The sequence below is a fragment of the Balaenoptera ricei genome, chromosome 1, assembly GCF_028023285.1.
Source record: "Balaenoptera ricei isolate mBalRic1 chromosome 1, mBalRic1.hap2, whole genome shotgun sequence".
NCBI lineage: Eukaryota > Metazoa > Chordata > Mammalia > Artiodactyla > Balaenopteridae > Balaenoptera > Balaenoptera ricei.
The window spans coordinates 55,718,431-55,737,950 of record NC_082639.1 but is presented as its reverse complement, the minus strand read 5'-3'; the positions used below and the strand labels follow the sequence as shown (position 1 = coordinate 55,737,950).

At 40.4% G+C, this 19,520-nt stretch overlaps 1 protein-coding gene across 3 annotated transcripts in view; it reads right to left on the bottom strand.

Annotated features, from left to right (window-relative positions):
* Nucleotides 1-19,520, bottom strand: part of RAVER2 (ribonucleoprotein, PTB binding 2) — a 144,313-nt gene that overhangs the window by 103,532 nt on the left and 21,261 nt on the right. For 2 of the 3 annotated variants that reach the window (XM_059924047.1, XM_059924050.1), the window contains exon 1: nucleotides 7,945-8,287. The exons of the other annotated variant lie outside the window; for it this stretch is intronic. In XM_059924047.1, coding sequence (XP_059780030.1) covers nucleotides 7,945-8,193 — 249 coding nt within the window. In that variant the 5' untranslated portion in view covers nucleotides 8,194-8,287. Of the gene's footprint in view, nucleotides 1-7,944; nucleotides 8,288-19,520 lie in introns of those variants that run through there. 3 annotated transcript variants of the gene reach the window in all.

The following is a 19,520-nucleotide window of genomic DNA, read 5'->3' as shown; positions in this document are numbered from 1 at the left end:
CCACAACCCCTTGAAATTACATGCAAATTTCTGTGTGCCTATGAACATTAGAACTTTTCTGGAGAGAGGGTTTATATCTTTCAACTTACTCACATGCAATAAACAGTTGACTGATAGAATAATTATATGTGAATGGAGTTCACTGCCTAAAAAGCTAACACAGTCTTACAATACAAAATCTGTTCATCTTACAAACTAATCCTGAAAGCCTGCCATGTGTCAGACACATTAACAGAAGTATAGCATTTTAGAACAAATAGGTGGGTGATCTCCTTCTGTTTTAAACTTCCCTTGGAACAATGTGTCAGGTTCTAGGTTAAACACTGGTGACACAAAGGTAAATATTACATAATCCCTGTCCTTTGAAACACAATATAGAGTGTATGCAGGGGAATTACAATCATAATACAGTGTGGGATAAGAATATAAACTTCGGAATAAAAAAGACATTAGCTTTTCTCCACTCTACTACTACTAAGCTGAATGGCTTTGGGCAAATTGCTTGACATTAATTTTGCATCTGTGTTTCCCTATCAATAAAACGGGAATAAAAAAATCTGATCTCACAGCCTTGAAAAAAGGATTAAATATAATGTAAATGAAGCTCAGTGCCTGGCAACAGTAGGCAGTAATAAACAAAGGTTATTATTGTTATTATAGAAATCCAGAGAAAAGAGAATTTGCTCTGGCTGAGGGATTACAAGGAGATCTCAACTAGACTACCACACTCGATTTGGGGCGCCACATTTTAAGAGATGCAATGACAAAATGATAGTGGTGTGCGTTCAGAGAAAAATAAACAAGATGGTGAGGAAACTCAGACTCATGTCCTAAATCTAGTGGTTTGAAGGAGGTGAAGTTATAAGTTAAAAAAGAGAATACCATAATTTCTCTATGCTACTAGAGGGGAGAAGTTGGATCAAGAAATCAAAATTTCAGGGAAATAAATTTTACATATTTAATATAATAAGACATTTATAACAAAAGCTGTCTGAAGATGGAGTAGGATACCTTACAAAACAGTGATTTCTTTGAAACTAAAGGTGTTTAAAATGTGCTAGAAACCATGTGTTTAGGACTCTGTAAATTGTATTCATGTATTAAGCAAAAGGGTTGGATAAAATGTCTTCTACCATCCCTTTCAATAATAAGATTTCATGTTTTTTTAATTAAAATTCTGTATTATTTAGGAGAGTACTGGTTGGTAATAACATAAGACCCAACTTGAAATAAATGAAAAATAAAGGGAAGTTAGGGTCTTGCATAACTAAGAAATGCAAAGGTAGGTCAAGCTTCAGATATAGTTTGATCAGGGCTCTAGCTCAGCCTCTATTTTTCTTTTCTTTCTTTCTTCCTTCCTTCCTTCCTTTCTTCCTTTCTTCCTTTCTTTTCAGGTCAATCCTCCTTTGGATGTCTGCTCTGTCCTCAGAATGTCAGCTACAATCTGAGCAATGTGTCTCTGCATTCATATCCCGTGGGAAGAAAGAATTACCTTAACAACCAAAGTCCTAAGCTTCTTTATTATACTAGGCTGAAATAATCACTATGGCCAAGGAAGGGACTACCATGTGCTGACTGGCTTACACCCAGGTTATTGTCCATCCTTTAACCAATTCCAATGGCAAAAGAGAAGAATTCTGTTTGTTGGTTTACGTCACTTTTACAGATAGGGACAGAAGGCAAACCCACTCAAACCATGCAGTCCCTAAATAATGGAGGGTAGGTCCCCAAAGGAAAATCTGGGCACTACTAGGAAAGACAAGAGGAAGAACGGAGACTGAGTAGGCAACAGTATCAGGGTCTCAGCAAGAAACAGATGGCACACTCAAAGACTAAGTAATTGGAGAGAATTTTTTAAAGAGACTATCTACAAAAGTTTACAGAAAGCCCACGGTTAGCAACAGTCAGTCCCCTACAACCCCTAGGCCTAATAAGGCAAGGGGAATGATTACAACAACCCAGAGAGCTTAGTTGCATGCAGGGTTCCATTGGAAAGAAACTGTGACCTTTGAAAGAGGAAACAGCCAAGCCACAGTAACCTCATAGAGATGGAGCTGGGTGAATAAATGCCCCAATCTCTCTCTCCTCTGCCCTTTGATCTCCCACCAGTGGCTCTGGCCAAATGCAATCAGAAACCAGAGAATAAGAGAGCACTGTTAGTGCTTTTCACAGTTCAGTCAGCCTCCGAGGACACAAAGCAGGTAAGAAGGGTGGAGAAAGGTCTGGAGGAACAAATGGAAGATATTCAGTATAGCAACCAAAGACAATCCTCTGCAGATAATCGTGAGCCAAAACAGCTAATACAGACAAGTGTTCTAGGTGGTCTGATGTCCCCACTTCTCACTCAGTACCCCTCAGTGCACACTATCACCTTAGACTGAGGCGACTGCCTCTTAGGCAAACAAAGTAAAAACAGAGCCAGGGTTTCTAATAAGCAATTATAGATATTTAAATTTATAGGTGATTTTGTTTTCTTTATTTATGTTTTAACATTCTTTCATTAGCCTGTTTCAGCTGGGCTAAGCAGAGCTAAGCATAAAGCTTTTTAAGCCCACAGATGGGAGATGAGCCCTGGAGACCCTAAGGGCCACTAGCTATAAGGTAGGGAGACGTCTTTGGACTGCTTAACACTCAGCATTGTGATGCAAACCACAAAATACTCCTCTTCTCAAATGTGTTTTCAGAGCAAGAACAAGCATTGCTGAAACACTTTTTTAAGAATTTCTGCCAAGACTAGAAATTCACCGAGCCAGTGGTGTCCCAGAAATGTAGAAATATATTCCTTTAGCAGCTTTCAGTGTTCTTGTTACACTGGGAATAGGATAATAAAATACACAGAAAAGACATAGAACCCGTAAGTCAATTCTGATTAACTACACTAAAAAAGAAAACATAATAGATAACTTTTAAGTAGTACAAACTACTACACTAAGAAAAGTAACTTTTGGAAGTAAGCAAAATGACATTCTCAATAAGAAAAAGAATGATTTCATAATGCAAAGACATCCCAGTACTGTCAGTTTAAAAAGAGGCAATAATTACTGAATATACTGTTAGAGAAAACAAATCATGTGTATTTTTAAATCCCACAGTTAAAGAACACAAAGCATGTGAGAAAATTCTATTGGTTTTTGAATAACATAAAAGAAAAATGGGAATAAACAGATTTTAAAAAGAAAATCAACCAGAGTTTCCTACATTTGGTGGTTTGTTATTCTAAAAAGTGCTATGCTTTCAAATGGGCCTCTATGAATTAACCATCAAGCTTCTCAACTAACTACCCTAATAGAGTACTTCGAAATGAAAGTTAATAATACCCAAAGTGAGACAATAGAATGTTTCTTCTATTTAGCCCTAAGCACTTCACATTTTCTTCTAATTACACAATAAAATCTCTTTCAGATTTTAAAATAAATACAACAAAAACAAAATACAGGTACATGCATACGATATGTAAGAAAACAACTGAGTGAACTCAAACAATATAGTAAATAAATGCCACTATTTCTCCATTTTGAAACCCCAGTAACAATGCTACTGAAACAGAATCAGGTTAACCATAAAATATAAACAATTTATAGAAATACAATTAAAAACCACATATTAGTGCATTACCTTAACTAATCAAAATTCTAAAGTCAGAGTTGCAAAAGACTATTCACACATATAGACACACACATATACACAATGGCTACACTGAATAAGAACCAGTGTTCACAGCATTGTTATTATTCACTATAAATAATTCTAATAATTATTATAAATATTATTCATGATAAATTAATCACTATAATAACATTCCAAAACACTAACAAAGACATAAATACCAAATCACAGTGGCACGAAGTACTCAGGGATGGAGGTAGCTTTAAAAAATTAGAGTAGAATCCAATGTAGAACCAATAAAAAATGAGACTAGAAATGTAGTCAGGGGCCAAGTCACAAAAAGCCTAGAGTCTTAGAATTCTATTCTAGCATGTCATGCTTCTCAAGTGAGGTCTGAGTACTCCACGGTAATACAGGAGTATGGAAAATCACAGGATAATTGTGGTTCATCTTCCATAAGTGTCAAGTTTATGTAAAAAATTTGGAGGGAAGTTAAATGAGTTTGCCACTGTTTTTATATTAAATCCAGTTTTCCTAGAACATAAAATTAATGTGAATTTTCAGACAGAACATGAAGCTTCAAAGCAATTTCACTCTTGCCATAGGCTAATTCAGGTTCACTATTCCTTACAATTTGAGAAGAGACAAATGACGGAGAATTTGAGGGAAAGTTTGAGAAGCAGTGCTGGGAATGTGGAGCCAAAGATTTTTGTTGTTGTTGTTCGGTCTTGTTTTGAATAGGGGAGTGATATCAGATTTGTGCTTTGGGAAGCTCTCTCAGGGAAACAGTAAGCAGGATGGGCTAAAAAATAAGAGACAGCACGATAATGAGGGTAAGTGACAAGCAGAAAGGTTGTAACTGTGCAAGAGATGAAAAGGATATGAACCAGAGTTGAAGCTATGAGAACACAGAGGGCTGGGAGGATTCCGGAAAGCATACGATGATCACCTGACAGTGCCTGACTGACGGCACAGTAACTATTCTTTTGAGAACTTATTAGTATAAAGGCGTTCATTTTTTTAGAGTTAGTATTTCTACTACTGTAAGGTATTTGACATTTGTACCTTTAAAAGCTCCCACTTAAAAATAATACTGTCATGCGAGAGTGGCATGGGCATATATACACCACCAAATGTAAAATAGATAGCTGGTTGGGAATCAGACACATAGCACAGGGAGATCAGCTAAGGTGCTTTGTGACCACCTAGAGGGGTGGGATAGGGAGGGTGGGAGGGAGACACAAGAGGGAAGAGATACGGGGATATATGTATAGCTGATTCACTTTGTTATACAGCAGAAACTAACACACCACTGTAAAGCAATTATACTCCAATAAAGATGTTAAAAAAAAAAAAAATACCTTTCGTGTGCCTTCTAATCATAGGAAGCGTAAAGTTGTGGGATGCTATTTGGTATATGCTGTTATACCAAAAATTAAACAAAATATGAGTAAGACTTATGAAAACTATGTTTAATAAAGAAAGTACCCATGTTTTAAAAATGTTAAGAAAAATTATTGGGTTCCTAATGATCAATCACCAACATAGCTTTTCTAGAAACATAACTATACAGTTTGAGAACCAGAGTTAGGAATGACTTTGATCCTTAATGTGATATTCCAGAATAAATGAATGAACACAGACTCTTCTAGAAAAGAACAAGAACTTGGGTATTTAAAATATCTGATTACTTAGAAACTGAACAAAAAGTAGTAACTTTTTTTTTTTTTTTTTTTACCATGTTAGTCATTTCATAAGAAGGAAATAGGAGTTTATCCAGCTGATACTGGCTAAAAGATACAAAATAAGATTAAACTTAATTCTTCACTAGTAAGTTGACAGGAAAATGCAGCCACTAGGTAAAAACAGAATTATAACTGTTAAGGTAAATAAAAGATAAAACAAACAAAAAATCCTAGCAGAACATACTCAAGAAAATATTACAACTTGAGAAGTAGATCAAGTAAATGTTAATTTTATTGGACTAATAAAAATAGCAACTCTTAGTTTAAATAACCTGAAGAAAAGAGTGTCTTTTAATTGCTTTTAGAAATTAGCATGCTTCGGTCTATTCTACTTATTTGTGTAACACAGACCATTGATATTTATAATACGATTGTGATCAGAAAACTTAGGAAAGGTACAAGCACTGAAGACAACAGAAAAAAGAAAAACACTACTCAAACAAATGTTATCTGTAATCAAACACTGATCTGTTTAAATTTTAAAACTACGTTATCAGAAATATTTAAAATAGTATTTTGTTATGGAAATCATCATAGAAAAAAACAAAGGCTAGGACAAGTCTGGAAACTAGTCTCTAGGTCCTAACAACTTTTATTTATTTATTTTTTGCTTATAGATGAAACTCTTCAGCTCTCAAAAAGCATGGCATAAAAATTTAAGATACTCTACTTGGCAGTAAAAGACTCATCTAGACATACAGATCTTAAACCAATTTTATTTGATAGTTTATGCTTGCTACCTTACAGAAAAATCCTAAAATTTAGGCGAAACATAAATTCATAACGGAGAAAGAAATCTCAAAAATACAAATCAGTGTAATTCTCATAAAACCTCTCTCCATCACTAACAACAGGTAATTAACTGTTCCTTTTATTAGACTCTTTAATATATTTTTTCAAGTCTCTTGAGAAGGGAGATGAGAAAGATACCAACACCAAAGGAAGAACAGACAGAACTATCTAAAATTTTTCGTCCAAATATTTTGAAAATTAATGCAAAGAAATGTGATAACAAAAATAGTTGACATTCTACAAAGGAAATTAGGACACTTCTCCACCTCTCTTCCAGATGATCTACACACATAGTTGCTATTTCTTCAATTTTTTTTTTAAATTCCATCTGCCTTTTCCAAGCCTCCCTCTTTCTGTGCTCACTTGCTGTCCTATACTTGCGTGGGCACGGGAAAGTTGCTTCTATGAAATCAGTCCATTGCAGGTGTCCTTATAGCATTATAAAACATCACCTGCCTGAGGGGAAGTGGACAACCATGGAAAGAGTTGAAAGAGGGATGAGATGTACAAACACTGACAGAGACTTTTTTACATTGCTTTTGAAACAAAATGGCCCTTCATGCATAAGGGTTATAAGGTTACATGCTCACATTTACTGTGAGTGACTATGTAAGGTCTAATTACATAGTAATGAGGCATTGGTCTCAATATTTAACGGATCTAATGGAAGAACCGCTGCAGTTATCAACAGGCAGCTCCCCTGCAATTCCATGCATCCCACTACAGGAGGAACTACACGAAGTGCCCCAAATCTGCAACCACCAGGACAGACCACCCTCCCCATCCCCACAAAATATAGACATTCCAATTAAATGTGAAAGATACGTGAACATCTAGACAAGAAACCCTTAATAGTCAAAGAAATTCGATTTTTTTTTTTTTTGGTAAAATACATACGCACAGGAAAAGATAATACTCCACGTTAACAATGGTTAAGTATCAAAACTACAGGTGATTTCTATTCCTCCCTTTGCGCTTCTTTGTGTTTTCTAGCTTTCCTACAATGAGCACGTAACTTTGGTAATCGAGGAGGAAAAAAAAAAAAAAAAGTCAAATAGATGCAGAGCTTAAAGCAAGAGTTAATCTGGATCAAAGACACAGAGTAGCCTATCTTTAAGCCTCCTCGGAGTCACTGAGGAACAAATCCTCCAGTACTCGGCAGGGAGAAGACGGCTGCAAGGCTCCCCAAACCGCAGCGATAACCTCTCTATTCCAGGGTCTTAGCAAACTGAGGGGACAGCGTTGTTTCATACAAACTTGGTCAAGTGCTCCTGCAACAGCAAAACTCACTCCCAGCTCTCCCATGACCCCGCCCCCCAGGGCACACCCAAGTCGCGAGGACCCCGGCGGGACCCTGCGCCAGTCTCAGGGTGCTCCCGAAGACCTGTTCCCCACCCCCAAGCTGTGCTCCGCAGCTCACCTCCGCTCTCCTTCACTTACTTCCCCGACCCCTTCCCCCAGTACACCACCCTGGGCCATCAGGGGAAGGAAGGAACCAGCCGGACTTAGAGACAGCGCTCCAGATTCCCGTGACCTTGGACAAGCCCATTCGCCTCTCCGAGCCTCAGTTTCCTAATGTGCCTCCTTCGCGGGATGACCGCGGACTCACAAACCCGGGGGGCTCTGCAAAAGCCAAGGACCGTTCTCGTAACTCTGCACGACCCCCTCCCCCGGACCGCCCCCAGGCGCCGGGCACCAGCCTGGACACCGGGGTGGGGTGGGGGGGGCGTGGGCAGCTTCTCTCTAAAGCTCCTGCCCCGTAGCCCCCCGGGACGCGTCGCCTCGCAGCCCGTCCCCACACCTGGCAGTTGCTGTCCTGGGGCAGGTTTTTCACCAGGATCTTCCTGCGGTTGCTCAGCTCCCGGCGCATCCGCTGCAGCCGCGCGGCGACCTCCTCCGGGTGCAGCGCGGCGGGCGCCGGGCCCCGGGCGTCTTTGCGCGCCTCGGCGGAGGGGTCCGGCCCGCGCGGCCCCGACCCCGGCTCGGGCCCCGCCACGCCGCCCAGGCCCGCGCCCCCCTCGCCGCCGGCTCCCGCCGCCGCCGCCGCCATCTTCCCGGGCGCCCCGCGGCTGCGGGCTCCTCGGAGGCTCGAGGGGAAGGGAGAGAGAGAGAGCCGGAGGAGGCCCGGGCGGGGGCGAGGCGGGCCGAGGCCGCGGAGCGGGTGGGGGGAGGGGGAGGGAGGCGGCGCCGCAGCCAGCAGCCGGCGGGCGGGAAGAGGAAACCTGAGCGCCGAGGAGGAGCCCAGAACCACCTCGCGGGAACCTCCCCCTCGGGCCCTCGGGCCCCCGGGCCCCGCGCACCGGCGAGCCCGCCCCGCCCGCGGGGGCCTCGGCGCCGCCACCCGGACACCTGTGCCGGCGCGGGCGGGCGGGCGAGCTCCCCTCCCTGCAAGGCCCTAGCGAAAGCCCAGGTTTGGGCTCTGGGGATGCGGCCCTTTGGCACCGGCTTCCCCGGGGGCACTCGGGCCCCAGGCGTCGGTCCCCGCGCGGCCTCCCCACGTGACACCGCAGCTGTCCCCGAGCTCCCCTCGAAACTCCCGCGCTGGGGCGGCTCCGGGGCTGCAGACGCGAATTCAGCCTCCCCAAACCCGGGGAGGCCCCTGCCCGCTCCGATTGGTGACCCTTCTTCTCTGCTCAAGATGTGCTCGTCTGGCAGAGAAGTTTGAGTTTGCCATGAAAAATAAAATTTGAGGTTTTCTAGGGAGTACAAAAAGGCAAGAATTCTGGAGGCAATTTTATATATTTGAAAAAACCTGATCGCAAAGTATTTTCCTAGCTGTGTCTACGAGAAAGCCTGTGCCCTTGACCCGTCCCTCCGTTTCTTTTGTACGTTTCCTAAAATGTAAAACCTTGATGCTTGCATATGCAGCATATAAAGGGGTGCCGAAACAAAGACTAAAATGGAAGAGGAACTGTGGCAGAGGGTTGGCGAAAACGCTACTTGGAACATTATTTTAATTGAAACTTGGAGGGAGAGTTACACTGTCGAGTTAAGTCACAGTGATGTTATCAGATCAAACAATTGGGCAGCCTTTGACTGGCACCAGCCCAAATGACTATGAGTAAAGAGGAACATGCATCTTAAGTGTGTAGCATGCAAATACACTCTCCAAAAAAAAAAAGCCTGTTTAACATGTTATTCCTTTGGGGGAAAATATTTTCAGTAAATGTCACCAAAAAGTAAAAACAAAAAAGATTTTTAAAAAACATACTATGTATTCAGTACCTACCTTGTGCCCCCATGTACTTCTAAGTACTTTACAAATGTTCCATTTACTCTTCACAGTAATTCAATTAGGTAGTTTTTATTTTCTTCACTTTACAAGTGAAGAAATAGAGGCAGGTTGCTTAATTCTAAAGCCCAACGCTCTTCATAACGTAAAAAGACTCATCTGTCATCTCCATCACGAAATAATGACTGCTGATATTCCTGCATTTATTCTCTGCCAACAGATACTTGTACGATTAAAATGATTCTGCACTGCACCCATGTTCATAGGAGCACTATTGTCAATAGCCAAAGGGTAGAAACCACCTGAAAAGTCCGTCTACCAATGAATAAACTATAGTATACGCATACAATGGAATATTGTTCAGCTATATAAAAAAAAAAATCAAGTACTGATACAAGGTGGATAAATCTCCAAAACATTATGCTAAATGAAAGAAATCAGACACAAAAGGTCACGTGTTACATGATTCCATTTACATGAAATATTCCCAAATAAGTAAATCCATAGAGACAGAACATAGGCTGGTAGTTACCAGGGATTGGGAGAGGGGGGAGATGGGAAGCAACTGCTTAATGGATACAGGTTTCGTTTTGGGGTGATGAAAATGTTTTGGAATTGGACAGAGGTGGCAGTTGCCCAATATTGTGAAAGTACTAAGTAGACACTGAATAGTTCAGTGTAAAATGGTTAATTATGTCATATGAGTTTCATCTCATAGAAAAATGTAAATGATATTCTACAGTGCACAGCTTTATTACTTGCTTTTTACAGCATATTTTCAGAGCCTCTTTCTATGCCAAGATAATTGAACATCATTATTTTTCATGGCTGCATAATATTCTATTGTAATAATTACTGTAATTTACATAACTAATTGCCTACTATTAGACATCTTTATTGTACACCACACTGAGATTAATATCCTTGTGTCCATATTTGCGTATTTGTAATTCTTCCATAGAGTAAAGAACTAGAAGCAAAATGTCTTCACAAGAAAAAGTATATATGAAGATTTTTGATGTGTATTTCCAAACTACCTTCCTCAGTTTTCCCCATCACAAACATTGCTTGTTTCCCTGCTTGCATCCATGATAATTTGATATCAAAATAATATCTTTAAAAAAAATTTTTTTTTTTTTTTTTGGCTGCGTTGGGTCTCTGTTGCTGTGCACAGACTTCTCATTGCGGTGGCTTCTCTTGTTGAGGAGCACAGGCTCTAGGCTCAAGGGCTCTAGGTTCTAGTCGTGGCACGCAGGCTCAGTAGTTGTGGCTCATGGGCTTAGTTGCTCCACGGCGTGTGGGATCTTCCTAGAGCAGGGATTGAACCCGTATCCCCTGCATTGGGAGGTGGATTCTCAACCACTGCGCCACCAGGGAAGTCCCAAAGTAATGTCTTATTTTGGTTTTAAATTTTGTTCCTTGTGGGACCTTAGTTCCCCCACCAGGGATTGTTGAACCCAGTCCCTTGGCAGTGAGAGTGCAGAGTCCTAACCACTGGATGGCCAGGGAATTCCTACATTTTATTCCTTTGATTAAAAGTTATGAGTTGTAAGCTCCAATCAAGGGCTGTTCTGTAGAGCTGAGAGACTTTAGAAGTATATTCTTTAAAGTGGGCAAGAAGCATGAATAGGCTTAGCATATGCTCTGACCTTGACTCAGTCATTAAGTCTGAGAACATATATTTATCTAAATGAGTACCGTTTTCTTGACAAACGTTTTTAAATGTCTCTTGTGTGCTGGACAATACATATAAAGGCACTAAGAATACAGCAATAATAAAATAAAGTTTCTGTATGATAGGGGCTCAGTCTTGTTGGGAAAAATTATACAAGAATTATAATTAAATGTGATAAATATGCAAACAAACATCAGGAGCAGCCCTGGAAAACAGTGATCTGGGTCTAATTTTAGTGATTTTGCTTTTGCTGAAAATATTTCTCAAATTGCTTTTTTTTTTTGGTATTGACTTCAGAAGTTATGGCAAATTCTTCCGCATAGTTTCTGTGGTAATGAATGTTCACCTCTTAGAGATGGGTTTGATTTTTTGAACTACTTAAAAGTTATTTGAAGCCAAGTCTGGTGAATGAATCAGGTGTTGATGATGCTCTTGGGATTATAATTATGTAACTTTTTTTTTTTGTCCCAAGTGGGATATGATTTCAATGTTATCATGTTATTAAACCAGTTTTGTTAAGCGGCTACTTGGAATTGATCCCACTCCTTGAACGATATTGCTGTGTCCTGTAGGGTGGTGGCTTTAAAACTTTTTTGACCCAAACCAGTGGGAAATATATGCCATAGTGGGAAATATATTTTATATTACAAGCCAGTAAACATACATACATAAAACTGAAACAGAGATTTCACAGAACAATATACCCGTCCATGATGCAGCATACTGTAGTATTTTTTTAAAATTGTATTCTATTCCATTTTTTAAAAAATTGCTGGGGTGGGGGGGGGGGTGGGTGACACTAAATTGATTTCATGTGCCACTAATGAGTCCTAATTGATATTTTGATAAACACTGCTCCAGGTTTCAAATCAACTATCTTTCCTCATTACTTTGACTCAATTGTTTTCCAGGAATTCAGGGAAATAATAGAATCTGTTGATTTTAAATTATTTAACTGAATTGATTATTATTGCCACATAAAAGAAGCAGATGGAAATTGCAAAGATTTGGAAATGCTGCTATAATTCCAAAGAGTTCCTCTCATTCCAGGTTTGAGCCTGACTCTTTAAATAGCGCCTTCTGTGGTAAATTTAAGGAACATTCTAATCTGAACCTGCAGTGGAATACAATTATCAAGCTGCAACGTATTTACCAATACCCACAGGTAATTATCATGAGCTACATAATTACCTTGTTCTTAAAACAGGAGCTATGTGCTCACTTTTGCCTTTATTTTCAAAATTATTGGTGGTTATTTCTGTCTATTTTTAAATCTGATTTCAGGTCACTGCTTTAGTATGGCATAAAAGGCAATCCCATGTAGAAGAGGAGTATCAGAGGCTCTTAAGCAGGGAAATTACATGATCAGACTTAGCTTTTTAAAAAATAATTCTGACAATAATGGAGAGAATGAATTTAGCACGTCTTATGTCGGGCAGACCCACTGGAAATCTTTTGAGACAAAGTGAAAACATTTGAGGGCTTATATTGGAGAATAATAATAACAATAACACGTGGATTAAGCTTTCCACAGGTTACCTAAGTAACCTATGTGTATTAAGCGTATAGAGCTTTACATGGGTTACCTAAGCTTTTATTCTTTTTTTCTTTGTATTTTTTAATTTTAAAACCTATAATCAACTTGTGATATAGGTAGTACATACCTATTAATCAATGAGGAATGAAAGGCAGAGAGGGTAACCTGTCCAAAGTCACACAGTAGGCAGGGACCCCAGGATTCCAATGCAAATCCATCTGCTTTGGAGCCCAGGTATGTAAACTGGTGTAATTGTAGCTGGAGGAGGGGCTGGATTTATAAGACTTTTCTGAGAGAAACACAGTGGAGCAAAGTAGAAGCAGGATCCAGTGATGGAGAGAGCAGGATCTGGAGTTAAAATACCTGGATTAAATTCTGTGTAACTAGAGTGAGCTATTTAAAGCATGAGAGAATAATTCAAATATGCCAAGCCTCAGACCCTTCATCTCTAAAACAGAGATAATAACAGCCCCCCATAAAGCTATTCTTAAAGGCCATCACGAGGATTAGATGAGGTAATATATATAAAGGGCTTAGTAGAGTGCTTAACTCAAGGGCTAGATAAAAAGGCAGCCATAATAATAATAAATAATTATTAATTATTTTTTAAAATCTTGGTGTCTCATTGGATGTTGGCAAAGAGAAAGAAGTTAAGAATAGCATGCTTTCTAATATGAGAAATTAGATGGGGGTGATACTGCAGCTGAAAGAGGGAACCGTTTAGGAAGTAAAGCCCGACTTAGACATATAGATAAAAAAGCCAGTCGACAGACTAAAACTTGTAAGAGAACTAGGTAGTTTAAAACTGAGGCTGGTTGAGATCACTCAGGCTGAGTGTGCAGACTGAAAGAGAAGTCCAAGAAATAGGACCTCAGGGAACAACATTCAAAGGCCAGAAGGAAAAAAAGTGGAAGGTACTTGGTAGTCCTGTTAGACTCTGCTCATATTACTTACGTGCCCAGGCCAAGAAAAGAGAGCCAGGTAAAAATGAAAAAGGTATCAGGCAAAAATAGTTGGATTACATTAGGTATAGCTCCCTATATTCCTATCTCCAGTTACCTTAGGCCATTCTTTAGCTCCTGAATCATTCTCTAGCACCAGCTCTCCCTTATAGCGTCTACCACACCCCCTCCTTGGCTCCTTGTCTTCACAGTATTGATCTTGGTTGTTTTTTGACTTCCTTCTTGGATCACAAGCTGAACCTGCTCACAACTCACTGCTTTCTGCTACTGACCTTGCATTCCATGACACACCAGCTGTAGAAGAAACCCCAAATCAGAAAGAAGAAACAAAACAGATTGAAAATGAACTCTAGAGAGGCTCCAGGGAAGCGAACAAATCAAAATGTTTCAAAAAGGAGAATGGTCAACCTGTCAATGCAGCAGAGAGGACAAATAGAATGAAGACTGAAAGGAGGGAACTGGATTTCACATTTGGGAAGCTCCTGGTGTCTCTGAATGAGAGCAACTTCAAGAAAGCAGTAGGGACAAGACACAAATCTATGAAAAAGCATTGGTGAGATAAACTTTATACCCTCTAATTTTCTCCATGAAGCAGAAAGGAGATCATCCTCTGATCGTGAGAAGATTTTAAGGTTAAAATTTATAGTCCACACAGGTGATTTACATATATTTAATTCTCACAGCCACTGTTTGGAGTGGGTATTATTGTCCCTGTGTCATACAATAGGCAACTGACAGTGAATTTAAGTCATACAGCTGATATTAGGCAAATTTAGAACTCACCCCAGATCTGTCTCCAAATTCTGTGCTTTTCTTACTGCATTCAGATTTAGAGTAGCCACCGAGAGGAACAAGAAAGTGTTGAGACAGTAATAATAGTGGTAGTATTACAAATACTATTACTCATATATAAATATGTAATAATGGTAATAACGATGAGTAAAATGGATCAGATGATGGTAGTGCTGATGATAACAGAGAAATTAATGCTTCTACTCCAAATTTAACTGCAAGTAATAGCCTCATATCTAACTTTATGCCATAAAACACAGTGGCAAGACTTCCCTGGTGGCGCAGTGGTTAAAAATCCACCTGCCAATGCAGGGGACACGGGTTCGAGCCCTGGTCCAGGAAGATTCCACGTGCTGCGGAGCAGCTAAGCCCGTGTGCCACAACTACTGAGCCTGCGCTCTAGAGCCCACGAGCCACAACTACTGAGCCCGTGCACTGAGAGCCCATGCTCCACAACAAGAGAAGTCACTGCAATGAGAAGCCAGCGCACCGCAACGAAGAGTAGACCTTGCTCGTCGCAACTAGAGAAAGCCTGCACACAGCAACGAAGACCCAATGCAGCCAAAAATAAATAAGTAAATAAATTTATTAAAAAATAATAAATTTTAAAAAATAAATTAAAGAATAAAACCAGTGCCTATGAGTACCTACAGCTAAATGATGTTACTTAATACAAATTACTTTTCTTAGTTTTAATATAGCCACAAAATATCATTTATAAACTTTCCTTTTGTTATGTCTAAACACATCTTTAAAATATTTATAAACTCTTACTATAATTTAGATTTATTTTTTTTTTTTTAAGAATTTTTCCATTAATCTAAGTGATCTAATTTATTGGCATATATTTGTTCATAGGAGGTGAGTATTGGTTTAAATGTCATAGACTTTCTGTTCTTAATGAGTTTTTTAGTAGATTCCCTTGAATATGTGTTTCTTCATTTTCTCTTTGTCCTTAGGAAAATTTGCAGAGACTTAGAATTTTTATTTACTTATTTTTGACTGTGTTGGGCCTTCGTTTCTGTGCGAGGGCTTTCTCTATTTGCGGCAATTGGGGGCCACTCTTCATCGCGTTGCGCGGGCCTCTCACTATCGCGGCCTCTCTTGTTGCGGAGCACAGGCTCCAGACGCGCAGGCTCAGTAGTTGTGGCTCACGGGCCTAGTTGCTCCGCGGCATGTGGGATCTTCCCAGACCAGGGCTTGAGCCCGTGTCCCCTGCATTGGCAGGCAGATTCTCAACCACTGCGCCACCAGGGAAGCCCTAGATTTATTTTTATTTCAAAATTATGAAAGATAATTTGAAAGTTGTTAGTATGTAAACTACAAACATTTCTCTTGAACCTTGAATTGTATTAAATAATACAAAAAGAATTGTATTCTTTGCCATTGAAGTTAAGATTCTTTTGGCACTCTGCTTGCTGAATTATGAAAGCCTAAGGAAGTAGTATACTTTCTGTCAAAAATGTAATTTTAAAAAATGGTTGCTATAAAATTATAGAAAAAGCCATGAAACAGGCAGCATGAATATTTGAAAGATAATATATATAAAGTATAACCCAGCTATCTGGCAGGGAAAGAAATCTTTTAAAATTATTATTAAGTTTTTGTGTAGAATGGAGGAACTTACCATTTAAGTAAGTGACATTTAAAAATTCATTTTGTTGAAAATCTTATTAAAGTGCATGTGTACGTATTAAAGGAATACGTATTTACTTCATAAAACAGATGGTATTCAACATGAATTATCCTTTTCGTGATGATTTGAATAATAGAGTGATTGCCCTCTAGGCATACTGAAGATTATAGGATGATTTCCTCCTATATTAAATGGTCCCATAAAGCTACACCTTCTTAATTTTTATGTCTGCTTTTCATAGGTTTTTTTGTCTCCTTCCTTGTCAATGCTCATTTCCCATGGCAGCCTGTATACTTGCATGGACTCATTCATGCCTGTGGTAACATTAACCAGCCCACCAGACCCATATACATGTAAACAAAGGTAACTTTGCACATGCCCATGCTTATCCACAAAGCTCCTTGGTAGTCTCCCATTCTATTTTCCATGCGGCCTCCTGGCCTTGGCTTCTTTTCTTCCTGCTCCTGCCACTTAGACTTGATTGTGGAGGTGTGCCACTCAGCTCTCCCTTCAATTAGTGTGTGAACTCTAGTTGGCTGACAGCTTCCCGCTAGCCACTGCACCTCCAGGTCTGCAGCATTCACACTGAGGCCATTTTCCTCCCCGGAAGGCTCCCAGCCAATGACTAAACGCAGTGGGGTACTGTAGCCAGGCCATTCCTGCTTCCTACAGATTCCTCTAGTGGGTAGTCTTTGCCCCGGATGCCCCAATCACCTGGCCAAGACTTTCTCAGAGCTGTACAGTGGCAGCCTGGGGCTCTTCCTACCCAATCTTCTCTCCTTCCCTCTCTCCTTTCACAAGTGTCTGACCTGCTTTGTGGTTTACAGTCTCTCCCTGCCTACTCGTGTTCCCCTCCCCTTTGTGCCTCGCAGATGTTGCCCCAATACATCTTTTGCACATCTAATTTTGGCTTGGTGTCTGCTATGCAGGAAACCTGACACAGTCAGTAAAACATGGCCCAAGAAAGCAGGCAATAAAATTAGGTTTGAGGACTGTTTACTCATACTTGGCCTGCAAGTAGGACCTCATCCTGGGTGCAATGTGGGGAATGGATAGTCCTTGGCAAAAGGCTGCTCCACAATTGCTGAAGATGTCACTGGTGATGACCTGGGAGTGTGTCCTGGGATAGGGGAACAGCTTTGCTAGTTTGAAGATGTAGGCATTTGAAAGATATGGGGAGAGTAATGCCTACAAGTGTAGTGGTGTTGGCTGGTTATTCCAAAGTTCTACTGATGCCTACGGAGCGTTAATGAGAAACTGAGAAGTAATGACACAGTAACAGGCACAGTGTGAGAGACAGAGCACCTGTTTGACTTGGAACATTTTCTTGAAAATGGGATTTGACACCATTACAAGGAACCTCCTCTGCCCATGGGATGGGACAAACTCACTGTAAGGAAGTCTGGCTCTTAGAAGCCCAGAAAAGGTGGTGGCCATGCTGACGTGGAAATGCCTGAGTTGCCATGGCAGATAGTAGAGGAAGGAATAAAAAGGCTGTGGGAAGGGGTGAATCATAATGGATTCATAGCGTGAGACCAGAGGCCCCATCAGAAGATTATGTTTCCACAGCAGAGCCCAGAGAACACATTGTTCTCCAAGGCCATCAGGAATGCACTGGTGAGAGAGACACCAGCATCATTAAAAGTGCAGTGGTGGCTCTCCATACAGGCCAGGGATGAAGCTGCCACAAATTTGAGCTTGTTAATAGCAACAGGGATGATCGCACTCCAAAATAACAGAAACCACATCACCAAGCCAAAAGAAGCCAGGGGGCAACCATTATTATAACTACCAGCAAGACTGGAAAAGCTGGTGGTTAAGGGGGCCTGACCAACAGGAAGGTACAGAAATGGCTAACAGAATCTGGCATCCCTAAGGGCAAAACAGAAGGGCAAGCAATGAGAGTGCCATTTAACATCTATAATCAGAAACAGGCAAGAACAGAAAAACAGGATAAGGGTAGTTGCCCCAATAAAAATTCATGATTCATTACTCAGTTTCTGGACCTGAGACAATTTTCAGACCCAGAACGCAGTGACTGAGAGATGGTTGTGTCTCAAGCAGGAAGAAGCCTGCAAGACCATGACAAGTATTAACTATAAGGATTTCCCCAGTCCCGCCCTAAAGGGACCTACAGCCATATACGTGGATGACTACACCCTTGAAAAAGGAAAACCACACATATTGAGGACTTTGAACATATTTTCAAAGTTGACATTGATACCAGAAAACCTAAAGTGTCCTCAGGATCCCCTGTTAGAGTTGGGACCCAGTAACATAAGCAGTCTGGCTGAAGTCCAGCTTACGGTGGGTCCACTGGGTCCGTGAACTCAGTTGAGGATCATTTCACCCATCTTGGTGAAAAATTAAGGTTCACATTCATGGCAGTTTGACTCACTTAGGAACTTGGCTAGCCGGGTGAGAACCATTATATTGGGGAAAGCCAAAAGAAAGCCTCTGAAAATACCACTTTCCCAAGCCAAGGATAGTGAATCAAAAATAATATTGCATTCCAGAAACGGAGGCAGAGATTAGTACCACTGAGATGGTTAGCTTTATGTGTCAAGTTGGCTGGGCTGTGGTGCCTGGATATTTGGTCAAACATTATTCTAGATATTTCTGTCAGGGTATTTTTGGATAAGATTTCGATTTAAATCAGTAGACTTAAGTAGAGGTGATTGCCCTCCATAATGTGGATGGGCTTCATCCAATCAGTTGAAAACTGATGATAGAACAAAAAGCTCATCTCCCCTGAGCAAGAGGGAAGTATGCCGGTAGACTGCCTTTGGACTTCCTCTGCAACATCTGCTCTTCTTGGTTTGTCAGCTGACTGCCTTTGGACTAGAACTTGGTCTAGTTTTGGTCCTGAGTCTTCAGCCTGCTGAGCTCCTCCATCAGATTTTGGATTTCCAAGCCTCCACAATCACATGAGCCAAAGAAATCTCTTTAAATTTTTTTTAAAAATTAATTAAAAAATGTATTTATTAAAATATATTTATTAAAAATAAGTCTATCTCTATCTATCTATCTATCATCTATCTATCTATCTATCTATCTATCATCATCTATCGATATTCTCTTGGTTCTGTTACTCTGGAGAACCCTGACTAATACAATTACCATTAAAGATTTAAAGGCTGCATGGTGGTAGTCCATATCCTATCTCTATTTAATTCACCAGTCTGACACCTACAGAAACCACATGGATCCTGGAGAATGACTACAGATTTCCATAATCTCAACCAAGTAGTAGCTTCATTGCAGTTGCTGTGCCAGACTTGTTGATGGTAAAGCTGATCGTGAAGCCCTCAATTGTGTCATATGCAGCTATTGATCTGATGATTGCATTCTCTTCTATACCAATCAGTAAAAAAGGATCAGAAATAGTTCACTTTGACATGGAATGGACAACAAGATTCACTTATGGTTTTGCTTCAGGGCTGTGTTAACTCTCCGGACACTGTCATAACATAGTTCAAAGAGTCTATATCATCACATTGATCCAAAGCATTAGTGGTATGATGCTGATCTGGCAGGACAAGC